At 39.1% G+C, this 22,072-nt stretch overlaps 1 protein-coding gene across 2 annotated transcripts; it reads right to left on the bottom strand.

Annotated features, from left to right (window-relative positions):
• Positions 1 to 12: 12 nt before the first annotated feature.
• On the bottom strand, positions 13 to 20,952 carry LOC119476050 (nuclear receptor-binding protein-like). Of its 2 annotated transcripts, none has more exons than XM_037749241.1 (18): positions 20,878 to 20,952; positions 15,498 to 15,944; positions 14,741 to 14,863; positions 12,446 to 12,547; positions 12,159 to 12,248; positions 11,818 to 11,858; positions 11,612 to 11,706; positions 10,950 to 11,033; positions 10,088 to 10,146; positions 9,904 to 10,002; positions 9,665 to 9,797; positions 8,339 to 8,429; positions 7,953 to 8,003; positions 7,023 to 7,158; positions 6,751 to 6,804; positions 6,511 to 6,574; positions 2,966 to 3,021; positions 13 to 2,469 (listed from the first exon to the last, which is right to left on the bottom strand). In XM_037749241.1, the coding sequence occupies exons 2-18, from the start codon at positions 15,753 to 15,755 to the stop codon at positions 2,410 to 2,412; spliced, it is 1,596 nt and encodes a 531-aa protein (XP_037605169.1). In that variant the 5' UTR covers positions 15,756 to 15,944; positions 20,878 to 20,952; the 3' UTR covers positions 13 to 2,409. The 2 variants fall into 2 exon arrangements, with proteins under 2 accessions (XP_037605169.1, XP_037605160.1); XM_037749232.1 differs by lacking the exon at positions 20,878 to 20,952 and adding an exon at positions 16,367 to 16,555.
• Positions 20,953 to 22,072: the final 1,120 nt, after the last annotated feature.

The raw sequence follows: 22,072 nt of genomic DNA, 5'->3' as shown, positions 1-22,072 counted from the left end.
ATAACAAAGTGAAGCATTTCACACATTTATTTGAAAGAACAGTCATACTTTGCAGATTCTGCAAAGACACACAAACATTTACTGACGCTCATGTCATATACAAAATAGAGGAATATACAAATATAACCAAAAGCTCACATCCTTTGAGTTACAGGATGATAAAGCGGGCCCACCCTGAATGATTATTTAATAACCAGTTTCAACACCACCAATAATTTGGGTGAGAGAGAGATAGAGAGATAGAGAGAGATGGAGAAAGAGAGAGAGAGAGAGAGAATAAAGCTGGTCTGGTGATCACATTGGTTGGTTTTTACCACTTCTCTCTACAAGAAATGGTGCACTTACATTCTCCTGGCTGATTTTAAAACACATCTTTGGAATATACAATCTTAGCAGTTCACAAATACACATACAAAACAGAGGAAAATAAAGTAAACAATGCATTAAGATAGACTACCCCATGTATGTATTATAGCAAAAATGCAGATTGGAACACATTTGTAGCCTGAATACATTTTTAAAAAAATACTTCAGAAATATATGAGAGATCATTGGATTAATATGATATCACTGGTGAGGGGACCAATTTAACATCATAACTCATCAACCAGCAACACAGGAAAGCTCCATCTGCAAGCTAATAAAGTAATTGTCAATTAAACTGGTATTTATTATAAGACACTTCAAGTATAATCTCAATAAAATGCCAGAAAAATGGTAAATTATTGTATGTAACCGTATCATAGCTTTTGTTTTTTTTCTATACGTACTGAGAATGTTATATTTCCTTGCAATATTACTGCTTGTTTAAGTTCCTGAATTGTATGAGCGTTCAGAGACAGCAGTACCAGTAGGCCACAAAGAGCTCTGAGCCAAAATGTCACAAAAAGGCCATATGCAACTCCCTGATCTCAATATAAGTCTAAACTAGACATGTATGATGTCAAATTTTGTGTTCAAGTTTAGGAGCCTCTGCTCTCTGAGAAGGATAATGTGAACCCACTAGGTCCCAGTTTAATCAAATGAAAACAATGGAAACAAGAGATGTTATGTATTGGCTCAGACTCCCAACGATGTGGTCTCTGTGTGAAATCACAGTAAACAAAAGAATAATAAGTAAAGACATGCTATACAGTGTCTGTAACATAAATAAAACATATGACGCTCTCACACAGATGTATCAGGAAAAGGCCAGGTCCTCTTTCTACAGCATATGGCAGCCGAGTTCAGTACACAAGTCTCGCATGAATGAATTCTACAAGCAGAGTAGCATGTGTGAACCCAACAAGCAGCAAATGGTAAAACAATGAATACAATAATAAAAACAGAGAAAAGAGGACTTTAAGGCATGTGCGTAGGCCCAGCGTAAGGCTAACAGTAGCGCAAAAATATAAAAACAAACACAAACAGAAATTCAGTAACACTGAGTTCACAGTACCTCAAAGTAACCAAGCAACCAGAGAGAACTGGCATGTGATATGCAGTGGTGCACATCCATTGTGTTCTGTATAAAAGGCCTTTTAAAAATATTTTTTTCATGGGTATTTGTCTATTATAAAGTCAACTTTGCAATCTCTGCCATCCAGTTTTCAAACTATTACATATATTTAACCTGAAAGGTGACATGTTGGTCGAACACGTCACAAAAGTTAAAGAACAGGAGAATGTTTATATACTGTATGTATCATATGAGGCAAAACAAAAGGGAGCCAAATGAGAGGGGGAACCACGTGAAATGAGGATCCAGAGAGAATGGCTTATTTTGTAAAATTGTCTTTGGGTAGAAAGGGAAGTTTTGCTGGTGGTCAACAGAAGTGGATCCAATCGTTAAAATTTAAAGTAGTGAGAGGTGAGTTTGCGTGGTGCTACTCCAGTGAAGGTTTGAATCAGTCATGATGATGTTTTAGACTGTCTCATCCTACCACAAACAGGCCGAGCAATTCATTATGTAAACACCTCACTCTGAAATACAACTGTGGCTTGAGAGAATAAAGTGGTTTTAAAAAGGTAAAGCTGTAAGTAATCTGGTCAGTACTGTTGTCATCAAATGTCTGGTACAGCATTAATGGGGTTTACCTTTTAACTAAACTTAACAGCCAACACATTCAAAAGAATCAGTATACTGTATATGTATGTTTTGAATTTTACAATAAGAAATGTGAAATCAGTCCAGGTGGCTTCTTTGGAGTCACCTGGACTCTAAAATGCTTTATGTTAAAGGTTTTCTGTGCTTTTAGGAAGTTTTAATCCCTGACGCAGAGGAAAAATCCCACCCTTTTGGTCACATTACCACCTAAGGCTTAGTAGAAAATACATAAAAAATACTAAATATAGTCACCATGTTGAGCAACCAAAAAGAACATGTAACAGGGTCAAGGGAGTGTACTTATGAGGAGTCAGTAACCGTTGCTAGTGAAGAGCTTGGCTGAATGATTCTTCTAGTAGAGAGGCTATTTGGTTTTGGTCCACCTGTGAAGAGAACACAAACAGTTTCAACAATGAAGGAAGTTACAGATAACAGATACATTGATCTGTTAAGATACTGGAGATATGGCCCATCATTACAGCTAAAACACACATATGTACGTACGTAAGTCAGTACAACAGATGAGGCATAAAACTGTTTTAAGTGTCCATGAAATCCATTAAGAGGAGTAAGTCATTAAGACAAAAGCCTACATACACTCTCGCCCACAGAGAGATGAAGTGACTATATAACATTAATGTGGGTAGGTGAGTGGGCACAAGAGTACATACTGTATCTAGGCGAAGGTGTATGTGTGTTGGAGGGTATAAAAAAGAGTCAGGGGTCACCTCGCCTTTTAAAATCAACAGAATTTCCACAGAGTTTGGTACAGGAATAGCACACTCACCTACAGTATCACCCACACACCTCGCCTGCAGCTTTGCACTAACACAGACACACAGTCAACATGAATCTCTCTGTAACATACAAAACACCCACCTCACTGATTAAGCCCAGCTGCACCAACTCTTCGGCCAACTCTTGAACATTCTCATCTGAAACAGACACCAGCACAGTTAATAACAGTAATTCATAAACTTGTACATCACCATCATCATGATCAACTCTACCAGTCGCTCACTATCTCTCTTGGAGTTATGCAAATACAATAACACACATACCTACGGCTGAAAAAAGGTCAGGCCTAGGGTAAATACCACATTCAGAAAATATGGTCCAGATGCTGCTTTTAAATCCACATCCACAGCAGCCACTGATGTTGCTCTTTGCATCTCTGAGCCCATTTTGTTGCTGGGTGGTACCATTTTTATATTCCTATGGCCATGTGTGTAGGATCCGGCGGTATCAAAAATGCGAATGGCCCTCTCTAGAGACAGTTTTTCTAAGAGTAGAGAGCTTAGAGTGTGCGTGTACGTGGGACGTGAGTGGTGAAGCAAGAGAGAGAGCGGCAGCAATGGCAGCGAATAACGTTATTGACTCTGGCCCAAGCAGGAAAAGTTAACAGAGTTTGGTTTGTCTGTTCTGGGTTACTGTTGAAACATGGCGGTGCAACATGGCAAAATCCATGAAGAGGACCCGCTCCCTATGTAGATATAAACGGCTCACTAACGAAAACACAATTCTTATATTCAGATGATTATACACTAAAGAAAACATTTATATTCCATTTCTACCAATAGATCCCCCTAAATGTTACACACTGGTTCTTTAAGTGATATCCAACACAGTTAAAAAGGACAGAGAGTTGAGAATGGGACTCATCTGGCAGGAAAGTGCAAAAAGCCAACATGTTTCAACAGCATGGTCTTCATAAGGCCATGATCTGTTAAAACATGTTAGCTTTGTAAATATTCTTCTTTAGCCTTGCCATTAAAGGCTTAACGATTTAATGGACAGTCTTCTGAGCCTCTTCTCCTTTCCTCAATTTTAGTGCACTTTCTTTCTGGGCTAATATTTTTATATTTTTTCAATGTTCTGTATTTGTCCCAAAAAACAAAATGTACCCCTAGCTCAACAAAAGTGTGTCCCCCTTTTTAACTGGGGTAAAGATACTCAATCTTCAACAGTTATACAGGAACAAATCTATCTCAGAAAAGGCAAAGATTAAGATTTCTACACCAGCAGGAGTGTCAATAATCCTGTTATTGTTACAATGCAGCTGCAAAACCTTTTGTTATGTAAAATAACATTGCGCTCCAACTGTGCTATTCTTCTGACTGTTTACATAACATGAAAGTGTAAGGACTCGCTACCTTTGGTGAAAGTATAAGGCAGGTGGAGGGAAAGTTAGTACCCAAAAAAAACTGAGCTACAAGTGAACTACAAAGGGCATCAACAGAAGTCTAAACAAAATATATGCAAGGTTGCACAAAATATGGGAACATATGCTGGATTTTACTTTACTAAAACATTAGGAAAATACATTCAGAACAAACCAGCTCAGAATATAAAATGTTCCACAACTTTTTATGCCAACTTTCTCCTGATACACCTTCAGAGCCCTCCTTTCAGTCCCTGACCTGTTTTTTTGTATCTAATGACAGTGTTTTTTACTTTTATTTTTGTAACCGCCCAATTTGAGACATTCTTTGCCTGTGCCCAGTGAGCAGAAGAGTTGTCATGGTCTACCGATTTTTAATAACCTAGCTGTCAATTTACAACTACACCAGGAATGTGACTGGGGCAAGACAAACAAGTGGAGGAGATGGTCCATCCAACAACTTTGACATTAAGAAATGAAAAACACCAGCAGTCCACAACTAGGTTAGATTATTCTGTGTGTTTTTGTCTTGTCCTGTTTATTCTAGCACTTTCACATTGTAAGTGTGTTTGTGGACCCCAGGAAGAATAGCTGCTGCAATGCTGTAGCTAATAGGGATCTTAATAAACTAAACTAAACATGATGAATTGACTGATATTTGAGCTAAGTGAGAGCCTTCCTTGCTTGTTTGCGTCTTGTGGTCTGAAAATCATCTTACAACATTAGTTACTATTTTAGTTTTGAGGCTGATTTTGAGGATGGTGCTTCATGTTGTGAAAATGTTTCAATTGAAGTAGGGTGTAGGAGAGCCATGCAAAAAGGGGGGGGGGGGGATTTAAGTGGCTCAGTAAGCTTGTGACTCTGCACAGTGTTACTTTGGACTTTGGCGCGTTGATAAGGAAAGCTTTGAAGAATATCCCCTGATATCAGCAGGAGGGGCTGTTGACTAAGAGGACAGGGTGCGTCTATGATGTGAAGCTACAGTATGTGTGCCAGTGGTATTAAGGTGTGAGTGTGCAAAAGAAGACATATGATGTGAGAAACAGTGTGAGCGAGAGAAAGAGCAGAGGAGAGACAGGGAGATGAAAGCCTGGGAAGAGATGGCCAGATCTTGACACAGGAGGTGACAGCTGTCAGCTATAGCCTTTCACAGGCCCGGCATTCCCCACACGCCTGCAACATTATACATGCCAACCATACCTGTGTGCATGTCCACACGGGATCATACTGCCTACATTATTCTGACCATTGCAACAGTTGTGTTGTGCGTTCTTTACTCATTTGCCTTCCTTTGGTTTCCAGCATTTTGATGAAAATCCTCAATTTCAAATAAATTAATTAAATAACTAAAAAATTCAGACTTTTTAAAGTAGAATTATTGATGATGTTAAAACAGATTTTGCGCCTATTGGGGTTTTAAAAGCCACTATGGCCATTAAAAAACAATTCCTGAATGTAATCCAAATAAATTTGTCCAAAATAGAGGTGCAAGGTTTTCATGACACATAAGCGACAGTTAGTCTCCCTGCCAAAAATAGTCTTGCATGCTGTATATTGTGACGCCATCCCAGTTTCGAACTCTCTCTGGAATCTCACTCTCACTTTCCTACATGCCTCAGTGCGCACATATGGAGAGTTACTGTATATTAAAACTCTGTGTGTGGTAAAATCTGAGAGTACAGTGCTATGCAGTAATTCATACAGACATAACTCCATCATTTATCATCACCTCAAGTCAAATGTAATACTACCGTTAACCCTAAACCCAAGCTGTAAACCGAAACTGTCCAGATGGATAAAATGACGACACTTCATAAAAATCTTTGAAGGCATTAAAGTCAAAATGCACATGCAAACCCACATGCAAACATGTGTCATTCCCCCCCCTAAAATACAGTATGCTTTCTGGTATTGATATTTTACATACATGTAGAGGTGCTTGTATCGGGACAAAAAGTGAAACACACATGCCTGAAAGAATGGCCTCCACTCCTCTTATCTTCCCCTCACCTACGCAGAACACGCCTTCCAACAATATCAAATGATCGCAATAATATTGACTGGTTGGAAATGTCAATGTCCCAATAGCGCGCCCAAATCAAACCTCCCTGCTCACTTTTGATGTAATGAAACTGGACTCTCAGCATTGAGAGAGCTGGGTGTAAATTTTAGGATGTGGGCGCACAATAACAAAATCAGTGACTGTATCTTGAAGCTCACAGAGGGATTAAGTGTCAGTGTGTGATAGAAGAGGTGGTCTTACGAGGTAACATGTCACAGCTTAGATGTCTATTCAGTTTATCCTCCAGTTTCAGCAGTAATGTTAGCTGGAAGGAGAGAAAGAAAACAATATTATTATTACTATTATACTTCTGTATGGCCAGGAAATAACAAATGTTTGGTATAATACCATGTTGTTGGTCAGTGAGGGGAGCCTGTATGTTGCATAGTAATTAGTTAAACAATAAAGGACCAACCTATACATATTATTGTGGAGACTTACATGATACTTTGCTCCCTCCTCGACATATTCAACGTTACACTGCATTTGAACGACCTGCAAAAGAGGTATGGAAATCTAAATATGAGTGGTTCTCAATTAGAGTTGAGATTTCAGAACAGCATTTTACTCCAGAAAATACACATTATACATATTGATTCAGTGACTGATCGTGAACATTAAGAAATGTAAGCATCAGGATGATTACTTGTGAAATGTCACCATTGTGACTGTATCTTCCTTTTGTAATATGCAGTAAAATCTGTTGTACGCACCCGTCGTGTCTCGAGCTCTGCAGGTTCGGGGGTGGGGGATTTGACCAAGGGGATGACAATGGGAGATTTAATAGTCTCCTGTTGAGGCTGCTGAGGACAGGGCAGCCCGAATGCCGTCATTGGATAAATACCATTCCTGATCCAAGGAAAGAGGGAGTAATGGCGACACGGAGAGGTGGAGAAAACATATAGAAAGGGGGAATGAAGGGAGAGGGGTTGGAAAAAAGATGGGAGTTATATAAAATAATAAAAAAAATGATTAAAACGTTTGATGTAAGGAAATTCAACAGAAACAAAAGAAGAAATGAAAGCGATGAGGTGGAAAATGAGAGAAAATTTTACAAAATCTCCATTTTGAAACCACAATATATATATATAGGAAAACCAAACATGTAACAAAATGTTTTAAATAAATAGTCTTTGTTTCTCTCTCCATATAGTCAAAACTTAATGTGAACCACAAGTAACACACATCAATAACTATTAAAAAATTAAGACTTCCTTTAGATGTATCAAAACCTTGGTCTACCAGTGGCCAATTAAGTTCTTTGGCCATAATTACATATTACACACAGAGGTCCCAAAGAGGACAGTGGGTACAATTCAGGAGGAGGGAAAAACATGGAGCAGAGGAGACTTGCAGAACCTGATGCAAAGTGGCCAATGCACATGTGAAGAAAACTAAATATTTTCAAAATAGTACATTTAGTTAAACCACAGAATGTGTGAAAAGTCCAGGAGTAATATTTTAGGAGGATATTATACCATATTTTTGATTATATCATACATAAACATATTGAAAGATGCACCACAATAGCAAGATGGTCCCATACTGCCCCCATGTGGGCGGAGAGTGTTTCTCTTTGAGGCATATAGAAATTGAGAGTAGAGCTTGCTCAGACTCTTGCTGCTCGCTGCTTTGCTTCTTACCTCACATCCTCCAGGAATTTATCAAGCTCCAAAGCAGGAAACTGTGAAAGCCTAAAGAAGAAAATAAATACAATTAGATAATACAGTTTGAGGTATTTACACCACAAAAATTTAAAATAAGATAGTATAATGTTTCCTATAAACTCAGAAAATCATTGAGGATTAGCATTTAAGAGTAATGAAAAACACAGTCAAGAATAAGAATTTTCACTTATCTGCCATTATTATTGATAAACATTATCTTCTTGTACTGAACATATTCAGAATGAAAGAACAACATCAATGCTGTTGCTATTAAAACAAACAGCTCTATCTGGAAGACTACTGTTTGTAACTAGCTGACGCTGACTGACACTAAACTGTGAATACCAGCTTCTGGCACTTACTTGAGCTGAACATCCTCTTTCATCTCAGCGATGACCAGGTTGGGGTCTAGGTTCTTAGTAATCTCCTCCAGGGCATTCTCAGGAATCATGTCTGAACAATTACAAACCATTAAGAACTGATCAGGTGATGCAGGTAGCTAGGACACATCACTTTAAATGCTTTCATTGGTGGTATCTGATGATGTGTGAGAGGTAGGAAAAGTCTCATGAGAGTATATCCCACTTTAAGTGCAAATCGTATGTGTGCTTTTTCCCAGTCCTTAAGTGTGCTTCAGAATAAAATATTGCACAGCAGCAAAAATAATCAGTATTTAAAGGTGAAGTGTGTAGGATTTGGCGGCATCTAGCGGTGAGGTTGCAGATTGCAACTAACTGAAACTTCTCCCGTGTAAGAGAACTATGGTGGCCGACGCGAAAATGTGAAAACACGAATGGCTCTATCTAGAGCCAGTGTTTGGTTTGTCCGTTCTGGGCTACTGTAGAAATATGGTGGCTGGCTCCGTGAAGAGGACCCGCTCCCTATGTAGATATAAACGGCTCATTCTAAAGTAACGAAAACACAACGATTCTTATTTTCAGGTGATTATACACAAAAAAAAACATACTTATTAATATTATGCCAATAGATCCCCCTAAATGCTACACACTCTTCCTTTAAAGCTGCATTCATTGATTCTTCTGGCCTTCTTCTAGCTGTTATTTCTATTTCTGTGTGAGTCAAATTTATTATATGTGCACACATAGTTGGCAAATAAATCTGATTCTGATTCTGGCCACTTGGGAGCAGACTCCACAACTTAAAAACAGTGTCTCAGACATGTTATCATTTTATAATCTTGTGGCAAATGTGTAGCAACCAACTGCTATTTACACACCTAGCAGAGACAGAGCAACGTTAGCATTCATTCGAACTTGTCTTTTTGTCCATCGGATTACTGTAAGTTACATTTTTACTCTACTTTAAACTATATTTTGGTCTCCACCAACACCGAAGAAAAAACTTTGGCTCTTAAGCCTGCAGGATGTTTGACTTTCTTCCCCAGTTAGTTGCCTTTGTCTACCTACTGTTTGGTGCTGTGAGGGCACTCTGAGCCGACCCTTTTACATTACACACAACCATGTGATCCGTTGTTAATACAGAAAATGGTGATTAGTGGAGCTTTAATGGATACAGCACCTCTTCCTGCTCAGCAAGCTCTTAAGTTTTAACTCTACATATAGCCCGTCACTTACTTGGTCAGTCTTCTTATTAACCATTTCATCCTGATTAAAGCAAATCAAAATAACAAAATCTGTTATGTATGTATGTGTATGGTAAAGACTCACGGTGGTGGCTGACAATGCAATGTGCAGCCTGCAGTTTTAGCTGTGGTACTTCAAACAGAGCTTGGTTAAATAGCAGTTCTCTGGCTGTAGGCCTTGTACTGGGATCACTCTCGAGGCACATCTGGATCAACACCTACAAAAACAAACATCTGGGTCACACACTTCTGGACGAACGTCTTGTACGATCTTCCAGGATACTCATGAACATACAAACACATATTCCACTATCTTCATCTCACCCTCTGCAGTGGGTCCTCCAGTAACTGTATGGCATTGTTGATGGCCTCCTGAGAAATAAAAGAGGACTCTCCATTCCCCTGGATTTCCAAGAGCGCCATCTGCAACACACCAACGCGCACGTTAACATATTGTTTTAAGAAAGGGCTCAGGCCATCCTACCATGCATCATGGGTCCCATCTCACCTCTAAGGCACACATGCCAAACGAGTAGATGTCTACAGCCGTGGTGACATCATCAATTACTACAATGAGAGAAGGAATAAAAAGAAAACAGATATTGTATCATATACCTAAATGTGCCCTTCATCTGTCAGGTATCAAAAGTTGGGATCAAATACTTGGTCAGATTGATTCTTAGTCTTGTTTACTTCTTCTTTGATAAGATGTTTTCTGATTTAAATCAATTTTAGATTATTATATTTAGACAAAGCTCTTGCAGAGCTGACTGTGTTAAGACAACATTCAACACTCTTGTACTAAGAAGTCTGCCATATTATGTTAAAAAAAATGTCTTCATAGGAAAACATTCAACAACAACATATTCATCAAACTAAGGAATTGTACGATACCGTACTTCTATTGTGCTATGTCAGTATATGATGCAATTTTGTGAGAAACCACATACTCACACATGGATAAAATCAAGAGAGTCCTTAAAAACAGTAATGTCTTATGACATCTTTCCAATATACCTGTGTCATCCAGTTTACTCTGGAGGTCAAAATCAGTAACAACTAGGGCTGCCCCCTCTTAGTCGATCATCATAATCGGTCATTTTGGTCTTAGTCGACTAAGATTTCTTTAGTGGATTAGTCATATTTAATGCTTTTTCATGCTGAATGACTTATATACAAGAAACTTATGAGCACATCTCTGGTAAACACAAGATTTTAAGTTGTGCTTTTGTGTAATTATTTGTTGAGAAACTTAGTTTTACAGATCTGTTGATTAAATCAACTAATCGACAAAATTGTATGAGTTATAATTGTATGTTAGTCAACTAAGAATATCTTTAATCAACCCTAGTAAACACAGAAAACTCTACCTCCGTATTCTGGGGCAAAGAAGTGCAAGTTCTTCTGTTCCTCATGACACGTCTTCACATGGTTGTTGATGGTGTCTGGGGCAACTGCAGATGAGACAGGAGGAGAGAAGATGGAGGATATATGATGGTAGGACGGAGTGAGTAAGAAGAAGGAATATGAAGACCGAGAAAGACAAGAAAGACAAGAAAGTATGTGATAGAGGGAGGAACAAGAGGCAGGGGAAAAAGAGGGAATATCAATATTACCTTTACATTGTGTAAACTATAGTGCCGGATGTTGAGAGTTTGGAAGCTGCTCTTTAGTAGATAATGGAGTACGAGAGGTCGAACAATTGACAATTGAGTGGCTGAACTTGAGTCACACACAACAGTTGACTTCTAAACCACATTACACACCACCTTTGCTCACATCTTATACATTGTAAGGCGTTATTTAAATGCATGAGAAAAGAGATATTGACACAATTTTTGTTACAAGATTTCTTGATTGTTTGATTAAAGTGCCGGATGAGATTGTTACTGTTGTACATATAACACTGGTACTGTGTAATCATGGAAATTCACTGAAATTTGCAGTCTTTAAATCCATAATTCAGTATCATTTGACTCTATCAACGATGCTCCAGCTCCAGCTCTATGATGAAACTTGCGTAACTCTATACCTGATCCGATCTTGATGAGCCCGTTGTGTTGGATGAAGATGGTGTCACAGGTCAGGTTGCCATGGATGATGGGAGGGTCACATGAGTGGAGATAACTGCAGTACATAAGAAAAACATCCACAAATACAAATACAGACCTCATTAGAAAGAGATTGGGATGTTTTCCATGTCAGTGAATTTAACATGTTTGATATGGTGAAACCAACCTGAGAGCAGACAGGATCTGTGTGCACCATCTCTTCCAAGCCTGTAGGACCATACACTTTATCAGAGCACTTACTAGCTGGTTTCCAATATGGAGCAACTATGACTTACATAACGTGATTTAACTTCGCTCAAAACTGGTACACGGTATATTTGCAAATTCTTTCTTCCTTTTGACAACAGACAATTAATGCGTTAATGAAATTCTTGGTCCTCGCTTTGGAAAGCCGATCTTATCCATGCTGTGATAAAGGGGCTGTCACTTTTCACAAAATATGTAACCATGTATATATGTATATACCATTATTCTGTTAGGGTAAATTTATATAAAGTCAGTTATTACCTTTTCATTCATGGTTTTATGATTCTTTTTTGTCTTCTTAAGAAACTGCTTCAAGCTTCCTGATGACATATATTCAGTGATGAAAATCACCTGTGGGAGACAAAGAAATTAGGGGAAACTTTACAAGCAGATTAATTGAAATGTAAATAAAAAAAGACTCACAAATACTTATTTCATTTTTGAAAGTGATGATTTTACTTATGAAGACAGACAAAAGATCCAATAACAAGCCTGCGTCTGCAATTTTAAGTCTACCAAATAATGTTTTTCCCAGGTCTGAGACTCACCCTGGCCCGGTTCTCCTTTGTGTCCGCCCAGTACTTGTGAAACTTGACGATATTGGCATGTTCCAAATGGATCAGGTTATCAAATACTGCCTTCACTTTCTCCTAAACACAGAGGAAAAACAAAATATAATATGTTATAATACTAATTAATATAAACACATTTTGCTTTTGAACCAAGTCTCCTGTGCCTGACCGATGAGTAATATATCTGAATGAACCAGTCATGTGAACAAACTGTAACGAAGCAATATTTTCTCTCATGTTCTCATATATATAGTAGTTTTGACCTTCTGGTCTTTTTGGCAAATTAATCAATAATAAAAATAGTCTTTATCTGCTGCTCTATAATAATACACAATGCCAGAAATTATGTGACACTAGTAAATTGTACACAGATTATCGTGTTAACAAACCTGGACTGTCTATAACGGCTTTATAACAACAGGACAAGAGGGGAGCATTCTTTAAATATTTTACACAAAAAGGTAAAAATGTTTTCCTTTGACTAAACTCGATAATTATACATATTGTAAAGAAGCTCATTATATGCAAACAACAATACTGTATATCACTGACCACTTCCCAAATTCATGATCCTTAAAATATGTCAATATTATTTGTAATTAAAGTTACATGATGGATCTGTAAGGCAGGGAACCTCTTAAATTTCATTGGCATTGCTTGACACTGGTTTGTCCACATTGCAGACCAAGAGCTGCGTCATTCTCACCACTATAACTTGTTTGTGCGTACTATAGTAAAAGAAGTTGTACCCAATCGATCTTTGTGCTTTTTTATCCTGTATATGTGCATGAACTAATGAGGCACAAAAACATCTGTGAAAATGTTCTTTTCTCGTTTTTTACATTTTGGGGTGATATCACCATTCATTCATTCATTCATTCATCCATTCATTCATTCATTCAACCTGTATTTATTTCTTGAGGAATTATTGAGGGCATGCCCTCACTTTCAATGATGTTGAAGTACAATAAAACAGAATAAACACACACAAGAACATAATTAATGAGTTAACAAGAAGCAAACAGCCAGACAACAATAGAACACAGTTAAAAACAGTTACATTCAAGAGCGAAGTAGTTTGTAATCATGGATTTAAAATCACCTATAGGTACAATTGTGTTAAGTTTTAATGTGTTTTATAAACTGTTCAAAGTTTTTGCAGCACATACACCAAAAGCAGTTTCCCCAAATTTAGTGTTTGCACGTGGGACTTCTTCCTATTTCTACTGGTGATAGACTGGATCATGGTGACATCCACAGCAAGAAAGCGAAATGGAATCCAGTGGACACAATTCGATGACTCAGACTTTGCAGATGACCTGGCACTACTATCACACACTCAACAACAAATCCAGGAGAAGACCAACACCATAACAACAACCTCTGCACAAGTTGGCCTCAACATTCACAAGGGCAAGACCAAAATCCTAAAGACCGGCACAACCAGCACTGACCCAGTCACACTAGAAGGTAGCGCATTGGAAGAAATAACATCCTTCAACTACCTTGGGGGTATCATCGACGAGCAGAGTGGCACAGATGCTGATGTAAGAACAAGAATTGGCAAAGCAAGAACAGCATTTATACAGCTAAACAACATCTGGAACTCAAAAGAACTGTCACTGCAAACCAAGGTCAGGCTATTTAATACCAATGTAAAATCTGTTTTATTGTGTGGATCAGAGACATGGAGAACAACTGTGATGACCACCAAGAAAGTGCAGACATTCATCAATACATGTTTGAGAAAGATTCTCCAGATGCAATGGCCTGACACCATAAACAACAACTAGCTTTGGCAGAGAACTTTCCAACTTCCTGCAGATGAAGAAATCCCAAAAAGATGCTGGAAATGGATAGGTCACACACTCCGTAAGCCTAAATCAAACATCACCAAGCAAGCTTTATCCTGGAATCCGCAAGGAAAAAGGAAAAGAGGAAGGCCAAAGAACACCTGGGGCCGAGACCTCGAGGCAGACACCAAAAGAACGGGCTACATCTGGAACCAGCTGGAGAGAAAGGCCTAGGATAGAGATGGGTGGAGAAGCCTTGTCGACGGCCTATTCCCCAAGAGGGGTAAAAGGCCTAAGTAAGTAAGTACGCGGGACTTCAAGCTTTAGCCGATGACTTAAACGAGTCGAATAATGACTATAGGACTAAGTTAATAAGGACATGATATGACGGCAAGTTGCCATTAAGGGCTTTCTAAACCACACCTTAACGAGTATCTTTAACTGTTTTATTCCTACATATCGTAACACCGGGCCTCACCTCCAGCAGTTTGAAGTTCTTCCTCTCTGAGATCATGACTTCATTCCAAACCACCTCAACCCCTTCCTCTGCGTCCATGGCCAAGTACGCAGCATCAATCCCTGGGACATTACGCTGATTCACCTACAGTGGAAAAGAACAGAAAATAGCTTATTAGATAATATATTTTAATAGTGAAATGAAATACAAGGCACAAAAACAGTTCATAAAAGAATAAACCGAAAAACTTGAATAGCATACATTCACTGCAATCCTTCTCATCCTCCTGCGACCCGCTCTACATCTCAGCCACAGGCGCCCCAAATATAATATCATATTTTGAATCAGTATCTTGATACTGATAAACTTTTGCGTGGTTAATTACACTTTCTTGTAACATTTATTCCAAACTAGAAGGAAGTGATATGGTGTGTGAGATAAGACATTAACAATTTGAAAATGACGATGGCCCAACAGGTTGTTAATTTTATGTAGAAAATATTAATTTGATTGATTTTGTGTCACATAAAATGTAATGTAGTCTTTAACAGTAGGAAAAGGATCGAGGATCTACATCATAATAGTACTGCATCAAATAATCCAGTCAGCTGAGCTTCATGACTCTGGTTTACATACTCAAAGGTCAAAAGTCACTCTAAAATTTTGATTTATGCAGACAAATGTGATGTGTGTCTCATAATAACTTGTAACTGACGGTGGTTTAAACAGTTAATGCTTTGTCCATCATTTTAAAGCACTGCTTCCCAACCATCCTTACCTCCTCTTTGCGTTTCTGCCAGCGGCCACAAGGACTCTCCTCCAGGATTTCTGACTCATCTTCACTCTCATCCTCATCCTCCGTCGCTGTGGTGGCAGGAGTCTGGATCATGGAGGCCACAGGCGAAGAAGAAGACACAGATGCTCCACTTTCTACCTGTTGAACATTACTGGTCAGGTGTGTCACAGCTGCTGTGACCTCTGGCTTGTTTCCCTCTGTACCTGGAGGATCTCCTATCTCCTGTGTCTCAGACATCATGACACAACTTGTATGCCTGCTGGCTTTTTCCTTTCAACCAGACTCCTCCTGCTGCTCCTCCTGGGCTGCAACAAGTAAGATAGGAAGCCTCTTTCTTGCTTTCTCCTCTCTCTCTCTCTCTGTTTGAGCTGGTCACACATCCATTTCAGGCCTGACTTTCAACAAAGTAGAGCTGCAAGGAGGGAGGATCTGTAAACACACAAGACACATGCTTAGATTAGTAACATTTTAGCAATAACGTGCTTAGATTCATCTCTTTTTACTGCTTTCTTATCATCAGTATGCTTAGATTTGTAACATTTTGGCAAAAAAGTATAGTCTTATAGTCCCAGGTTACTTTCCCACCTAATGTTAGCTTAACTCCCTCCTGACAGACGAACTATGCTTTACTGGGATAAGTTAGCTTAAACTCAGAGACACATGTTACACACTGTTACATCACACTAAAACATCACTCAGTCAAACTATAGCTAACTACTGTAGCTAATGTTCAACGTTAGCTTAGAGAAGTTCAGCTGCTAACTTTCTAAGCTAACAAGCTAATGAAAGGTAAATAAACAACTAGCTAACATAAAGTTAAGAAGCAGCACTATATATGTAGTAAAGCCTACCGTGGAACAGCAAACTACCCCTGATTCAAGAGCCTGGGGTTACATACTGATGAGAAAGCAGTAAGAAGAGATGCTTTTAGACATAAACATGCTAGCTAGTTCGTCATAAAGCTGCTGTATGTTGTTGGTTTCAGGTCTTTCTCTGTGAGCAGCAGCAGTGGGAGGGGCTGTGCGTTGAGCAGCGCTGGTTTGCGCTCAGAAAACGCAGTGGTGAGAGTAGTGATGGGAATTCAGGCTCTTTTTAGTGAGCCGGATCATTTGGCTCAGTTCACCAAAGAAGCGCCGGCTCTTTCGGCTCCTCCCAAACGGCTCTTCGTTTTTACCACTTCTGCCTTTTTATAATTCAGCCACATTTAGCGCTGTTTTGATTTTTGATTAGTATGTGTGCACATATATCACTTACATTATTCAATATAATTATACTAAACTGGTTTAACGGGCTGTCTGTGAAGGACAAGAACAGTCTAAATAGTATAGTCAAAGTGTGCTCCAAGATTATTGGAGTTCAGCAGAAGGACTTGGGCACAATTTGGGAGAAACAGGTGGCTGAGAAAGCAAAAAAAAAACAGATCAGCCAACCAGATCACATTCTTTCAGCTGAATTCTCTATGATGCCTTCAGGCCAACGTTATAATGTGCCCTTAAAGGGACTATTTGTAAAGGGACAGTGCAATATGTTGCATATGTGTAATATTGGACTATTGTCTGTGCAATATGGGCAACACGGTAGACGGTGCAGTGCACTACCGGTGCAATACCTGCCATGGTGTGTGTGATAGTGTGTGTGATAGTATGTGCCATTATGTACATGGACTGTGTATGTGTTGAAACATCTGTTTCTGTGAAACTGTTTCCCTGTCTGATGTGGAATTTTGTATTATTGTTGTTGATGCTGTTTTAATTTAGTGCTTGTAACTGCAGTTGGACGGAGTCCAGGAAAAATTTCCCCACGGGGACAATAAAAGTATATCTTATCTTATCTTATCTTAACTTTCAGAAAAGCTTGTTAACAGCGACACCTGTGGCCTTGAAATCAACGAAAGTCAGCATCGGGCTCCCGCTTGCTCGCTCTAAATATACCTGAACGAGCATCGCTCAAAACAGTGAGGCGACACACGTCAGCTAAAACCACAATATCACTCGATATTTCAGAGAGCCGGAGAGAGCAGGGAGACACCGGCACCTGGTCGGTAACGAGCCGACAACAGTTACTCTCTGTGGAGCCCCGTCACTTCACAAGACACGGGAAACCTCTGCTGGTCTGGAGGAGTTGTAGCATTTATTTCCGCACAAACGTCCACTGTACATTCACTAGATATTCTCAGAGCTAAACTAACTCTCCTGCAGTGTGGAGTGAGCGCGCGTTCACGTATAGAGGTGGACCAAGTACGCGAGAACGCGCGCTCTGTCTGAGTGAAGGCAAGCAGGCAGAGGAGACGAGGCTCCGGCCACACGCGAGCGCGCATATGCGAGCGCGCATTTGTCCCAACCCGGTACATTTATACGCTTAAAAAGTTACAAACAGGAGAACAAATCGTTACTCCAAGTCCTTTATCCCTTCTGCTGTTAAGCTGCTGAACACAAACCATACCCATTTTAAATGACTGTTATTTAGAGGAACTTTAAGATATGTTGTTCTCATATATTGTTTTTGTTTTTTTTGTCTTTTATTGCTGTAATCCTATTTATATGGTTCTTACTGTAACTTGTAACTCTTATCGTTCACTTAAAAGAGCCGGCTCAATGAACCGGCTCGTTCGTGACCGACACATCCCTAGTGTAGAGTTACTCCTCGGCCTACAATATAAGTACAACACATGAAGATTTAATAGCAAATATTACATAGAATACGAGGTTAAAAATTACCCTATACCTGGGAGATATAGTATTCTACTCAACAAATGTTCTAACTGTGTAGTCTAGTCTGTGGAGTCAAGGGGTAGGAGCAACCGGTGTTTTGTAGGTCGTGTTCATAAAGTAACCCGCAAATTGCGAAATCTGGCAAACTCTCGCGATACTTGCCGACCTATCTTAAAATCCTAACCTTAACTATTCGAAGTCAACGCCTAAACTTGACTATTCATGGAGGTCAACGCCTAATTTAAACTATTCATCCGAGCTCAACGCCTTAACGATTGAAAACCAATGCCTAACCATGACCATCTCGCGAGAGTTTCCCCAACTCGTGGGTTACCTTCTAGACCGACCTGCTCGGCGGGGCGAAGGAAGGCGTCAGGAAATTGAATCAGAGAGATGGGCAACAAGGTCTCACTCTGTCTCATTTACCGGGTATCAAAATGCAAAGCACTAGTTTGCCAAATAAATAACAGCAGAGATAACAATTTACTGATTCTAATAAATAACCCTGATGATGTCACCAGGGTTGTCTCGGGTTAGGCTTGGGAAATACATTTAAAAAGACATTTAGATAGATAGATAGATAGATAGATAGTAACTTTATTGATCCCGAGGGAAATTCAAGTTTCCAGCGTCACAGTTCCATAGTGCAAAACATGTTAGTAAAAAGGCAGTAAAAAAGTTAGTAGTGCAAAGTACAACAAAATATACCAGATATAAAAATACAAGGAGATGAAGAAAAACTGTTAAAAGTGAATATAGTGCAGGGTAACAGCTGTGATACAGGACTATTAAAAAAGTGAATATAGTGCAGAAGAGACTGTTAAAAAGGCTTGGGATATAAATTTAGAAAGACATTTACAGAGCAAGAGAGAGAATAGGAGATGGAGTTCGACCTGGATGTCTTCATGTTTACCAAAGATCAATTTCCTGCTGTATTTTCAGTGTCAAATAATGTTATTTTTAATTGTTATAATCTGGATATTATTACATCAATTGGCCAACATGATCCAAAATCAAGGATCACATTCAGAGGGATGTCTGGGAAAAATGTTTTATCCAAATTCTTGCATGAACATTTGTCTTTATCAGAAACAATATTACTAGAATATAAAAAATATCCCTATTATCAAGCCTCTGTCATGTGTACATTTCTGCTCTACATGGTTTTGATTCCCTCCTGCTTTTAGGCTTTGTGCTAAACATATCCCAGACCAACTCTGAACTGGACACAGAGATGATATACAGTACATCTTCTCACATGACTATAAGTAAGATGTAAACAAGTCCCACAATAATGTACTGTTTCTATAATATATTCTCAATATGAGGCTACATTCAAGTTTTTATGGACTATGAGTGCAGCTTGTGGGTAAGATTCAGAGTGGCCAGAAAAAAAAGGAAACAGGTTAATATAATGAATTGCAATACAACAGCCCTGTAATGAATGTTCAGTTTTTGTTGACACTTTATTTGCTTGTGTGTTGACTTAATTATGTTTTTGAATTTGAACTGAATTTAATGATGAATTTCAGTGTTTCAGGAAAATTCCTGTCTGTCCGTAATGATCCATCTTCTGTGTAATGAGACGAGCTACATTGTACTGTCCTACTTATGGTAAGATAACATGTACTTTAATGTACATGTATTTTTTATGTCTGTGGCCACCTACAGCCTCTTCCAGCAACCTTCAGTTGCTGCCTCCACCTGCAGATTCTGACAGACAGCTGTGGCCAAACCTCCACCTACAGCCTCTGCAAGCAACAAGCACCTCTGCCTCCATCTGCTGTTTTTCATAAAAAGTTGCCATCCAAATCTACACCCACAGCCTCTTCCAGCAACCTGCATTTGCCATCTCCACCTGCAGATTCTGACAGACAGCTGTGACCAAACCTCCACCTACAGCCTCTGCAAGCAACAAGCACCTCTACCTCCATCTGCTGCTTCTTGCAGACAGCTGACAACTGAATCTCCACCCACAGCCTCTTCCAGCAACCTGCATTTGCCATCTCCACCTGCAGATTCTGACAGACAGCTATGGCCAAACCTCCACCTACAGCCTCTGTCAGCAACCTGCAGTTGTCGCCTCCACCTGCAGATTCTGACAGACAGCTGTGACCAAACCTCCACCTACAGCCTCTGTAAGCAACAAGCACCTCTGCCTCCATCTGCTGTTTCTCATAAAAAGTTGCCATCCAAATCTACACCTACAGCCTCTGCCAGCAACCTGCAGCTGCCAACTACACCTGCAGATTCTGACAGACAGCTGTGGCCAAACCTCCACCTACAGCCTCTGTCAGCAACCTGCAGCTGCCAACTACACCTGCAGATTCTGACAGACAGCTGTGGCCAAACTTCCACCTACAGCCTCTGCAAGCAACAAGTATTTCTGCCTCCATCTGCTGCTTCTTGCAGACAGCTGCCAACTGAACCTCCACCCACAGCCTCTTCCTGCAACCTGCAGATGCCAACTCCACCTGCAGATGCTGGCACAAAGGCCAAACCTCCACCTACAGGCTCTGCCAGCTACCTGCAGGTTGAATCTTGCAGGTTGCACTTGAAAGCTTCAAAGTTCACGAGTGGGATATTTACTGCCTTATTTTATATCATAGAATAAAACGTTAGAGTATCTTAAGCGTGTGTTAACTACAGACCTCATTTCAGGCATCCAACTAAAAACCCCATTCAACAAACTGTTTACTTTGAGAAGAGGGAACCGGAAGTGGTAAAGACTAAATCATTTCCGGGTTGTGCCGTTTTTGTTTAACTTTACTACAAACGATACAAATATAGGATAGATTTTTTTTTTGTCCTTTTCAAGTATAGGTGCCGTCTCATTCATTCTCTTAATTTTCTAAAACCAACTGCATTAAAATAAAAATAAATAAGTAATTTGGTTGCGATGGTGATCAGCTCGAAGAACAATCAAGATAGTTCCCCTCTAATGTTAGTCTGGAAGGAGCGGTTCGCTATTACAGCTCAACACAGCTCTGGAAAGTGTGCCTATATTCAATTCAATTCAATTCAATTCAATTCAATTCAATTCAATTCAATTTGCTTTATTGGCATGACTGTCAGGTGAACAATATTGCCAAAGCGTCAATTCAATAATCAATACAAATTAAAAAAGAACAAAATAAAAATAAAAACATATATATATATATATATACATGTATACAATTCATTAAGCAAATTACAATATATAGACTTTTACAAAGAACATGCATGTAAGTGGAAGAAAATAATAAAGAAGTAATTAATGTTTGTTGTGTCAATAAAACAAACAAACAAATAAAAAACAATTAATAACAATATTTTGCAATATCAAAGGAAAAAATGTAAAAAACAAAAAAAACAAAAACAAAAAAACAACCCATGAAGTGGAGGAGTAAATAAAAGGCAGAGTGTGAGTTACATCTATTATGTTGTTGTTGTGGTTGTCTCTAATTAGGCTGTGACATGCACTGACATATCCTGCAGCTTCTATGGCGATGACACTATTTTCTCCAAGTAGATGTTGCATTTTCTTTCTCCAAGTAAATGTTGTATTTTCTTTCTCCAAGTAGATGTTGTTTTCTCCAAGTAGATGTTGTATTCTCCAATTAGATGTTGTATTCTCCAAGTAGATGTTGTATTCTCCAAGTAGATGTTGTTTTCTCCAAGTAGATGTTGTATTCTCCAATTAGATGTTGTATTCTCCAAGTAGATGTTGTACTCTACAATTAGATGTTGTATTTTTTTCTCCAAGTAGATGTTGTATTCTCCAAGTAGATGTTGTTTTCTCCAAGTAGATGTTGTATTCTCCAAGTAGATGTTGTTTTCTCCAAGTAGATGTTGTATTCTCCAAGT

This window comes from Sebastes umbrosus, chromosome 2 (assembly GCF_015220745.1).
Source record: "Sebastes umbrosus isolate fSebUmb1 chromosome 2, fSebUmb1.pri, whole genome shotgun sequence".
NCBI lineage: Eukaryota > Metazoa > Chordata > Actinopteri > Perciformes > Sebastidae > Sebastes > Sebastes umbrosus.
The sequence above is the reverse complement of the archived record's forward strand: the minus strand, read 5'-3'. Positions and strand labels throughout refer to the sequence as shown.